The sequence below is a fragment of the Heteronotia binoei genome, chromosome 21 (assembly GCF_032191835.1).
Source record: "Heteronotia binoei isolate CCM8104 ecotype False Entrance Well chromosome 21, APGP_CSIRO_Hbin_v1, whole genome shotgun sequence".
NCBI lineage: Eukaryota > Metazoa > Chordata > Lepidosauria > Squamata > Gekkonidae > Heteronotia > Heteronotia binoei.
Window position 1 is genome coordinate 25,802,690 of NC_083243.1, and position 11,610 is coordinate 25,814,299.

At 43.0% G+C, this 11,610-nt stretch overlaps 1 protein-coding gene across 2 annotated transcripts in view; it reads right to left on the reverse strand.

The window, feature by feature from the left end:
* Window positions 1–11,557, reverse strand: part of ZFYVE21 (zinc finger FYVE-type containing 21) — a 35,396-nt gene extending 23,839 nt beyond the window's left edge. Inside the window, exon 1 of one of the 2 annotated variants that reach the window (XM_060263137.1) lies at window positions 11,150–11,557. In XM_060263137.1, the coding sequence (XP_060119120.1) occupies window positions 11,150–11,269 (120 nt within the window). In that variant the 5' untranslated portion in view covers window positions 11,270–11,557. The remainder of the gene's footprint in view (window positions 1–11,149) is intronic. The other variant, XM_060263136.1, reaches the window with a different exon arrangement.
* Between the last annotated feature and the right edge of the window lie 53 nt (window positions 11,558–11,610).

Consider the following 11,610-nt stretch of genomic DNA (forward strand, 5'->3'; position numbering starts at 1 on the left):
AACCAAACCAGGGTGGATAGAAATCAATGATTTTTTTCAAAAACAACAACAAAAAATCGGATTTTTTTTATTTAAATCGGATTTTTTAAATAAAATGCTTTTTGAGGAAAATATATTATCATCCAAAGGTTATTCCATCATGAAATAAAGATTAGTTTTTAATTCTGAAGCATTGCATATTCATGCAATGTTTAAATTTTTTGGTAATAAATTCTAAATCCATGCACAATGTCATGCTTTTCCAGAGGTTTCTGTAAAGATTACTGGGCAGTTTCTCTGTCTACAAGATATTATCACAGAACACAGATGCTTGGTTTTGCAGTTCTCAAAACTGTATTTGTGCCTGCAGAGATCACATGCCTCTTCTACGCAGCAAAAATGTTATAAAATGAACAGAGTTGAGAAAAAGACCTTAATCTCATTGCTCTACAAACCTATGTACACAGAATCAACCCCTTAAGTGCTAAGTTTCAAAAAGTTCAATGAATAGAAAAAGATTGCTTGGAGTGGAATAGATCTGCACAAGAAGAAACTTAAGCGTGAGGAGGGAAGAAGATGATATTGGATTTATATCCCAACCTCCACTCCGAAGAGTCTCAGAGCGGCTCACAATCTCCTTTACCTTCCTCCCCCACAACAGACACCCTGTGAGGTAGGTGGGGCTGAGAGGGCTCTCACAGCAGCTGCCCTTTCAAGGACAACCTCTGCCAGAGCTATGGCTGACCAAGGCCATGCCAGCAGGTGCAAGTGGAGGAGTGGGGAATCAAACCTGGTTTTCCCAGATAAGACCCCACACACTTAACCACTACACCAAACTGGGAGGGGCAAGCAGTAAAAATGAAAGTGGAACTTTTTGAGCAGAATACTCCACAAGACTTTGGATCTTTCATGTGTATAACCCAAGGTTTATCACATTATTCTTTCCCTGGAGGAGACAACCTATAATGGCAGCAGGCCGTAAAAGAGACCCAGTTTGGGAATATTTTAATGAAGTTCCTCTACCTATTGGTAAGGCAGTCATGCGTGCAAAATGCAAACACTGCAACAAAGAAATGCAAGGCTTGGTGGCCTGAATGAGGCAATATGAGAAGTGCTATGATGAAGATGATAAAAGAAACATGTTTGAACAGGCAGGATCTTCAGGTTGGTAAACATTTTTATTTAATCGTATTTCTTAAAGAGTGCCTTGAGCATGTTTGAGCAAAATTATATTTCTTATTATTACTGCATGTTACTGTCATTTTGATACAGTTATGAAGAAAAGCAAATATTCCTTTTTGGGCAGTGCTGCATGGCCATGAATACAATAAGCAGAAATTGTATAAATAATAAAATAATAGCATTGATTTTTTTTTTTAGGGGAATTCATCATCAACACTAAGGATTCTGGAAACTATCCACCTTCAAGATCACCATCCTCCTGTTCTACAGTTTCAGAGTTATCTATCCAGGATAGTGTTTCCGTTGCACCATATACATCATCATCATCAGACACCCACAGTATATCACCTAAAAGAAAGAAAAAACCCTTCCCTCCTGGAACCACCATAGATACGCTTTTGATAAAAACCAGCAGATTAGAAAAAGAGTTAATTGACAAAAAAAATTGCCCAGCTTGTTTATGCAACAAACTCTTCTTTCCGTCTGACTGAGAACCCACACTTCATTAATATGGTTCAGTCACTGAGACCAGGATACAGTCCACCCAGCAGAGTAGATGTTGCAGGGAAACTGCTGGATAAAGTGTATGAAAGAGAAATGGAGCAATGTGCAAAAGCTCTGGAGGGTAAAATTGTTAACCTAAGTCTTGATGGTTGGAGTCATGTCCACAATGATCCACTTGTATGTGCTTCTATAACAGAAGAAGGGAAAGTCTTTCTTGCACAAACAACTGATACGTCAGGAAATGCACACACAGCAGAATACTTACAAGAAGTGGCAGCAAAAGCTATAATAACGTGAACAAAAATTCAAATGTCTAGTATGCAGTTTGGTCACAGACAATGCTGCAAATGTATCCAAGATAAGAAGAAATCTAGAAGAGCAGGAAGGGAATACAAAGCTAATAACATATGGTTGCAGTGCTCATCTGCTGCACCTCCTAGTCCTATTTTTCTCCTTCCAATAAAGTACAGCTGAATAATTGTCCAAATATGAATGATTAATCTATTAAATGAGATAATTCACCTCACAATTCACAATTACCTATCTATAATGTGTTTCTAATAGTATTAAAAACCAATATTTTTATATAACTGTAAAACTAATATGAACAGTGTCAGAACTTCAAGCGAGGCCCAAGACTTAGTTACAAAAGTATAGGCGTTTATTGAGAACTACAGTACTGAAGGCACAGAATAACACTGATAACGGAGTTAGCATTGGTTACATTTTTATGTGCTTGTGGCAACAACAATAAAACGATCTTTCACACGGCCAGAGACAACTGTCTGTTTCCCAGGGTCTGTTATCAGCAAGGGAGGATGGAGTCTTGCTGAGATGTCCTGGCCGCCCGGCTTCAAAGGGCACCTGCAGATGTTGGCCAGAGGCTATCTGTTACCCTTCAGTGATCACAGTTTGTTTGAAATGCATAGCGGTTTGGTTAGTGGCCTGGCTGAGAGCACATTGAGTTAGTATCTGGTTACAATATGGAGTCAGTTAGGCTAACAGCATATAGAAAAGTTACAAGTTCTGACAAACAGTTGTTATTCTAAAAATGAAATCTTCATCTAATTGTGAATATTAAGGTTATACCAGCAAAAATGAGTCTTTATGTAGAAAACTATGATTTAAATCAAGTCTTACTGACTAGTGATTTAAATCAAATCCACCCTGAACAACAACAACAACAACAACTTTTATTTGTATCTCGCCCTCCCCGCCGGAGCAGGCTCAGGGCGGCTAACAGCATTATTTCATACATTAGTCATACAATCAATAAAACTACATTAACAGTTTAATTAAAATTCTAAAATTAATAAAATTAATAAAATATATACTGGTGCTATGATTACGTTTACATTTATGATGGCGAGTTCTTTAGCAGTTTCCCTCTTAATCGGTGAAGGCCAACCGGAAGAGGGTAGTCTTGCAGGCCCTGCGGAACTGTTCAAGGTCCCGCAGGGCCCGCATTTCCTCTGGAAGTTGGTTCCACAGGCGTGGAGCCATGGTAGAGAAAGCTCGGTTGCAGGTGCTTTGCAACTTCACCTCTTTCGGCCCGGGAACGTTCAGCAGGTTTTTCCCAGCTGAACTCAGTGCTCTCTGGGGTTCATACGGGGAGAGACGGTCCCTAAGGTAGGCAGGTCCTCGACCAAACTGAAGCAAAGCCTAAGTCTTATCATGACGTGGTAAATAACAGTTACATAGCGGGGCCCTAATTTCAGCAAGCTACACCAAGAGGTATAGTCTCTAACAGTTTATTTAAATATAATCTGATGAGTCATTTAGTACAGTACAATTCTATTGCTTGGGTTGAAAAGCTCTCTTGAATAATTCATTTTTGCATGGTTTGGTGTAATTTCATTAGCGTGCCGCATACATGGTAACACAAAGCAGGAGTCAAGTATCACCTTTAAGACCAACAAACTTTTTTCCCGAATGTAAGCTTTCGTGTGCATGCACACTTCTTCAGACGAGGAATGAAGTACAGTAAGCAGAGCTACATATAGCTGGTGGGGTTTAGAATGAAAAGTGGTACAAAGTTAAAATCCAATTGCAGAACAGTAACCTGTTTTGTTCTACTCCTTCAGACCAACATGACTGCCCGCTTGGATCTATCTACATGGTAACACATGAGAACATAAAAAGAGCCTTGCTGAATCAGACCGCTGGTCCATCTAGTGCAGTATCCTGTCTCACACAATGGCCAACCAGTTCCTGTGACAGGGCAACAACAGGGCATAGAGGCCGAGGCCTTCCCCTGATGTTGCCTCCTGGCTCTGGTATTCAGAGGTTCCCCTCAGTCACCACTGCTGGTAGCCACAGATTTGACTTATGCTCCGTGAATCTATCTAAATCCCTCTTTAATGCTGTCCATTCCTGCCGCCATCACTACATCCTTTGACAGGAAATTCCATATCTTAATCATTCTCCTCACAAAGAAGTATTCCTTATTGCCCATCCGCTTCTCAAGAGAAGCTGGCTAGCAACGACAAAGGTCGAATGAAGTTTTATCTTGTCCTCAAGCAAATGTAGATATTCATGATGATGATTCTAGCATGCTCCTGACAGTTCCAAAGCCTTCTTTTTACACACCCACTGGTTCTGCTCAATTCACTGAGCACGAACATTTTGTCAGCGTGAACATTTCGTCAACATACTAATGGAATCCCTATTCAAACACAGCATTGCATTCTTTCTAAAAATACCTTCTAGTTCTCCCTATTCTGTAATCATTTTGACAAACCTGTCATGTGAAACCAAAATCCTGGGGAAGTTTTAGATCTGGAAAAAAAACAAATGCAACAGAGCTTTTATGTTTGTCTGGTTTTGATATGAGCCAAGCTGTGTTTCCAGCACTTTGATCCACAGATAAACAGTATAGAGCAGTGAACTCTACTGAGGACATCGGCAAAGGAAGAGGCCTGCCGCATATTTCATCAACCATTTATAAGAATTTAGGCTTATGCACATGATCCAAATTCTCCTGGGGAAGCAATGAGCTCTGTTCCAACATTTGCTTTATTTAAACAGCAGGGCACTTAAACTGGTAGGATGTGTGTGGTACCCAGGGGTGGAATTCCAGCAGGAGCTCCTTTGCATATTAGGCCACACACCCCTGATGTAGCCAATCTTCCAAGAGCTTGCAAAAAAGAACCCTGTAAGCTTTTGGGAGGATTGGCTACATCGGGGTGTGTGGCCTAATATGCAAAGGAGCTCCCACTAGAATTCTAACCTGTGGTACCCATACCCACTGGGATCCCCACATCATGCAGGAAGTCCCCTAAACCCCAGCATGAAGGCACTGAAGAAAGCAGAGTTCCACAAGTGGTGCATTGGATCCTGACCATTATGTACAGTGGTATTACTTCAGCGCACTGTGCATGAGGATATTCCACTTTTAGGTTTTAAAAGAACCCATGAAATTCAAATAATTTGGAAGAAATAGAGAACATACCAAGAAATATGAAGTGAAAGTCACCTATAACCTTTTCACCTAGACTCCCCATTTTTTTTGACTTTGCTGTTATGTACTCTGACCCAAAAGGGACGTCAAGGGGCAAAGAGCCAGTACTACACCACCTGACCATCAAGATGTCAACACCGATATTATCTGCCATGTCAACAGAGTACCATAATATAAATTTTGGATACAAATACCATAGTGCATAATTCTGGATACAAATATATTCATTAATCTAGAAGATTATAAAGACTAATACAGAGTTGAAACCAAAGGTTTTTCCTATTGAGCCTAATGGACAGGCAGCTAGAAAAAAGTCATGGAATTTTGTTTCTATATGACAATGGCAGCGAGACTGTTATATGCACAAAAATGGAAAGGTTTAGCATCCCCAACAGAGGAATGGTTGATGAAGATGATGAACTTGCAGAGATAGCTAAACTTACTTCTTCGATTAGATAAAAACCCTTATCTACATTTTATTGTTAACTGGGAACCCCTTATAGACATTTTGCATGAAATGGAAAAAAAATGAAATGATGATTTGCAGATTTGATGATTAAGGGGGGGGGGGGAGGAAATTAGATAATAGAAAAAAAGTTATTTTCTGTACTTACAGAATAAGTGTAATTTGTAACTGTACTTATATTTGTCATGGAGAAAATCATAAGAACATCAGAGCAGCCATGTTGAATCAGGCCAATGGCCCATCCAGTCCAACACACTCACACAGTGGCAAAACAAACAAACAGGTGCCATCAGGAGGTCCACTAGTGGGGCCAGGACATTAAAAGCCCTCCCACTGTCCTCCCCCCACAAGCACCAAGAATACAGAGCATCACTGCCCCAGATAGAAAGTTCCATCTATACCCTGTGGCCGATAGCCATTGATGGACCTCTGCTCTGTATGCTTATCCAATCCCCTATTGAAGCGTGTAGCTGCCACCACCTCTTGTGGAAGTTAATTCCGTGTATTAATCACCCTTTGGTGTTGAACCTCATTTGCCACATTGACGCCCACTCACCCAGCCTCAACAGATCCCTTTGGAGTGCCTCACAATCCTCCCTGGTTCTCACCACCATGAACAATTTAGTGTTATCTGCAAACTTAGCCACTTCACTGCTTACTCCCAACTCCAAATCATTAATGAACAAGTTAAAGACCATGGGGCCCAGTCAATGTTCCCTCTAAGCTGTGGAGTCTTGTGAGCAAAAATTCTATTTTGTGAGCTATTAGCTTGCTCTAGGGCCATTTTTCCTGAGACAAAAAATTTGTGAGCTGGAGGCTAAAAAACTGAGCTAGCTCACACTAACTCAGCTTAGAGGGAACACTGGACCCAGTACTGAGCCCTGCGGTACCCCACTGCTTACCACCCTCCACTGTGAAAATTGCCCATTTATGCTCACCGTCTGTTTCCTATTAATTAGCCAGTTTTTGATCCATGAGGATTTGTCCTTTTACCCTATGACTATTGAGCTTACTTAGGAGCCTTTGATGAGGAACTATCAAAAACTTTCTGGAAGTCAAAGTAAGCAACATCTCTTGGGTCCCCTTTGTCCACATGTTTGTTCATCCTCCTCAAAGAACTCTAACATGTTAGTGAGACAAGATTTTCCGTTACAGAACCCATAAGAACATAAGAGAAGCCATGTTGGATCAGGCCAACGGCCCATCCAGTCCAACACTCTGTGTCACACAGTGGCAAAAAAATTTATATACACACATACACTGTGGCTAATAGCCACTGATGGACCTGTGCTCCATATTTTTATCTAAACCCCTCTTGAAGGTGGCTATACTTGTGGCCGCCACCACCTCCTGTGGCAGTGAATTCCACATGTTAATCACCCTTTGGGTGAAGAAGTACTTCCTTTTATCCGTTTTAACCTGTCTGCTCAGCAATTTCATCGAATGCCCATGAGATTTCATCGAATGCCCATGCGGAGTCTTCCTCAATAACTTTTGTTCATTAATGTGCCTTCTAGTTCTCCCTTTAATAACAGTTTCCACCAACAGAGAGCGCCAGTTTGGTGTAGTGGTTGACTCTTATTTGGAAGAGCCGGGTTTGACTCTGCACTCCCATCACTTGCAGCTTGCTGGAAAGGCCTTAGGTCAGCCATAGCTCTCACAGAGCTGTCCTTGAAAGGGCAACTTCTGTGAAAGCTTTCTCAGCCCCACCTACCTAACAGGGTGTCTGTTGTGGGGGAGGAAGGTAAAGGAGATTATGAGCCACTCTGAGACTCAGAGTGAAGGGCGGGGTATAAATCAGTACTTTCTTTTTCTTCAACTTTCCTGATACTGACATCAGAATGACTGGCCTGTAATTTCCTGGATCTCCTCTGGAACCCTTTTAAAATCAGAAGTCACTTTATTTCCCCCCCCCCTCTCTCTCATCTCTTCTTTATTTCCTCTTTTTTTGTTTGCTTTAGCTTTGTATTTCTTTTTAAAATATCTGTTGTGAAAATTCTCAGTAAAAATCTTTTAAAATGAGAAAACCCTATGGAGTCACCATTAGTTGGCGGTGACTTGATGGCACTTTCCACCACTATTTTAGGTAGTACTGTCTGTGCTAATAGCAAAGAAAGGATTAAGCACTGCTGGCATTGCATACAGTACCAAATCAAGGTATATAGATCCAGGTGGGCAGCCGCGTTGGTCTGAAGCAGTAGAACAAAGCAGGAGTCCAGTGCACCTTTAAGACCAACAACGTTTTATTCAGAACGTAAGCTTTCGTGTGCTCTAAGCACACTTCATCAGACGAAGAATCAGGTACAGTGAGCAGAGCTACATATAGCTGGTAGGCAGTGGTTTAGAATGCAAAATGGTACAAATTTAAAATCCCACGACAGAATAGTAAAATTAAGAAATTGAGCAAACCTTTGATCTGGGTAGCATGAGCATGAGAAACCAATAAAACATGTCAAAATGTGAGAATGTCTGTTAATCACTCTATTGATTATAAGCCTGGGTCAAAATAAGGGCATTTCTTTCTCAGAAGTTTTTTCCATCCAACTAATTTACCTTTTAACACGTAACATACATATAGTTTGCCATTAGAAGAAAAATCCATTAAAATATATTGGAAGATGGGTTTAGTATATGTAATGAGATATGCTACTTTTGATATTACTGCTGCTTGGGAACAAAGGTGTGTTCACACTCCTACAATATTCCTTGGGGACTGTACAAAAAGTACTGCAAACTTCCCTCTAGGCAACAACTACTAATAACTCAACCTAGGCTTAACTGACTTGAAAAAGTGTTATGCCTACGGCAGCTTAATTTGGGGGCTGATACTGGAGTCAGACTTAAGAAACCTGGGACAATCCCCACTTCTTCTGTAGGGCTGTTTCTATCCGAGGTAACACTTCCTGGTTTCTTGCCAAGAAAGCTGGGATTTCATGAAACAAGCACAGCATTGCGTAAGGGCCCTCAGTGTCCTCATCCATTTCACTGCTCAGCACCTCTTCTGCTAGCAGAAATCTCTTGCTTTGTGTGCCCAATCCTTACCTGCTGACAAACACATTCGGCCTTTCTAAAGGCGGAAGCTTCCTGCTGGATTTCCTCAGGTTCTCTATATATTCTATTCCTTGGTAACCTCAGCAAGTCCCATGCCTTTTCATTCCCATCCTCTATATACAGAGGACAAGCCAAGCTCTACTGCCACACTGCGATCTTGCACCAAACATCTCACTTCCCTGCTCAAGTCTTCTTTTATGCATCTATTGACAAACTGACTGTCTACCTTGCTACTATGAGAAATTTTTTTGAATCCCCTTCTCTGTATAAGAGGTGGTTTGTCTGACAAGGTTCAGTGGTTACTCTCTAGTCATAATTCTTCACTGTTAATGTTCCTACTTTCTCCAGTTTGCCATTTAAACCAGGGAAGTCATTATTTGATGTATTTTGTCCGGTTTTGTACTGCTTTTATAGTAGTTTGTATCTTTTGATATGCCAATAAAGGTTGTCTGTCTACGTTGCTACTAAGGCACAAAAAGCCTCTATTCTGATCCCTTCTGCTCCTTCATTCCCCATAGTTAGTCCACCTGTCATCTGTTCACGCGGCTCTATACTAACAGGTAACCCTTCCCTCTACTGCCTTATGCTGAAAATTCTGATGAATGTCCCAGTCATCTCACATCTTGACCTGGTACCTTTTCTTGCCATCTGAACCCATCTAGAACTCTGCTACCAAAATAACTCACCCTTCTTGCTGCCCAAACCAGGACTTTTTAAATAGCAGGAACTCCTTTGCATATTAGGCCCTGATGTAGCCAATCCTTCTGGAGCTTACAGTAGGCCCTGTCCTGAGAGCCCTGTAAGCTCTTGGAGGATTGGATACACCAGGGGGTGTGGCCTAATATGCAAAGGAGTTCCTGCTACAAAAAAGGCCTGGCCCAAACTATACAACACTCTGCCTTAACTCCATTCACACACAACCCAAAAGCCTTTATCCTGTCCTTCAGAAGCTTTCATGGATTCTTCCTCCCGATTACCTCCTCAACCACTGTCTCAATTATCTCTCCTTCTTAGCCAGTATCTTGTATGCATTTTAACTGTCTTGTATGTGTTTTAATTCTGGGGTTTTTTTAAAGTTCTTTTCGACATTGTTTTAATGATATAGGTTTGGGAGAGGGGATTGATTTTAATGGTTTTACTTTGTAATTTTATAAAGTACATTTTAAGTTGTTAGCCACCTTGGTAGGGCTTGCAAGGGCAGAAAAGATATAAATTCTGTAAATAAGCCACAGTATCTCCCTCTCTAATCCTGCACGCAAGCGTTTGGTGTTCCAGCCACACCACTACCTACGACCAACAAGCCCTTGCTACCAGTGTTCCCTCTAAGTGGAGTTAGTGTAAGTTAGCTCACGGTTTCTTAGCCTCCGGCTCACACATTTTTGTCTTAGCTTTAGAAAAATGGCCCCAGAGCAAAATAATGCATGCAGTAGCTCACAAGTTTAGTGCCAGTAGCTCACAAAGTAGAATTTTTGCTCATAAGATGCCACAGCTTAGAGCAGGGGTGCTGAATTCATTTGTTATGAGGGCCGGATCTGACATAAACGAGACCTTGTTGGGCTGGGCCATGTCGAGGCAGGCTGGGCCGTGTGTACCTATTTAAGATTTGGTGGCAGAGATATAAACTTTTTAAGGGACACAAACTCAACTAAATATTTTTTTAAAAAAAACTTAAAACATGCTTAAAACATTAGGACTTGTTGGTCTTAAAGGTGCTTTCTTTGTATTTCTCCCATGGGATCCGGGGAACTGGGCAAAGGAAGCTCTGGCTCTTTCCCTCCCTCCCCAGGGGACCAGGAGGGGGAGGCACTTCAAGCAATGCAGAAAATCAAGGTTTTGCTCTGTACTGTAGCTCCTGTGTTGAGCAAAGAAAGCTGAGATGCAGAAGGAAGCAAGAGAGAGGGAGAAGGAAACAGACAAGAGCCAGTTGCTTGGGGGCCTGATAGGAGTCCTCCACCAGCTTTTAACACCCTCCACCGCCTTTTCTTTGACACCCCTGGCTTAGAAGGAGTACTGCTTGCTACCCCTTATGCCTCAGCTCCCCCGCCCCCAGAAGACTTTTGCGATCCTACCTCTCTTCTCCTGTGGAATTCTTTTCAGCTATTAGCAAATGAACTCTTAGGTGTACAAAACAACAACCCACAGCTATTTCCCCACCGCCATCACTTCCATTTTCCTACCATTCCTTTGTTGCTTCCACACACTGATAGAGATCCTGAATGCATTTTTTGCATTATTATTTTTTAAAAACCCTCTCTGCAATCAGCACTACCCGCTTCTCCCTGAAGCACTAGTTTTCTACTTGCAGGGAGATTTCTTTTTTGCATGCAAAGGCACAGCCAGCATTCTGCGAAAGAGAGCCCGGGGAGAACAGGAGGCCCACGGGAGAGCGAGGCAGAGCCGTCCTGAGGGAGAAGCCCCGGGTGAGACCTCTTTGGACGGGGAGGCAGCCCAACCACCCACCGGAGCTGAGGGGAGGGAAGCGGGAGAGGCTGCCCGTGCGCCGTTACCTCCTTATCGGGCACCCACGGCGGCTCTTCCAGACCGAAGGGGCTCCTCCCGGCCCGGCTCTCAGGCACCATCCGGAGCCCGCTGGACGAGCGGACCAACTTCTTGCCATCGCGCGACATTTTCCCCTCACAGCCGCCACACGGCGACGCGCCCCAGCCACTAGCCCACCACGGCTCGCCCAATCAGCGGCGCCCCCTTCGGAGATGGGCAGCGCAAGGCGCCAATGAAAGCGGAGGACATTCCACTGGGGGAAGGAGGAGGAGGTGGTTGTTTTTCCGCCCCGCGCACAACGGGACCGACAGGGGGCCCCTCCCCTCGAGGTGGGCCTCAGCCAATCGTTGGCACCAAAAAGTGCAACGCGACGGGAGGGTGGGGGAAAGCGCATGCGCAATCAGGTTGCCGCCCTGGTCTAAGGCTGGAGCGGAGTCCGCTGGTGAGAAAAGGGAGGGCCTGCTTCGCG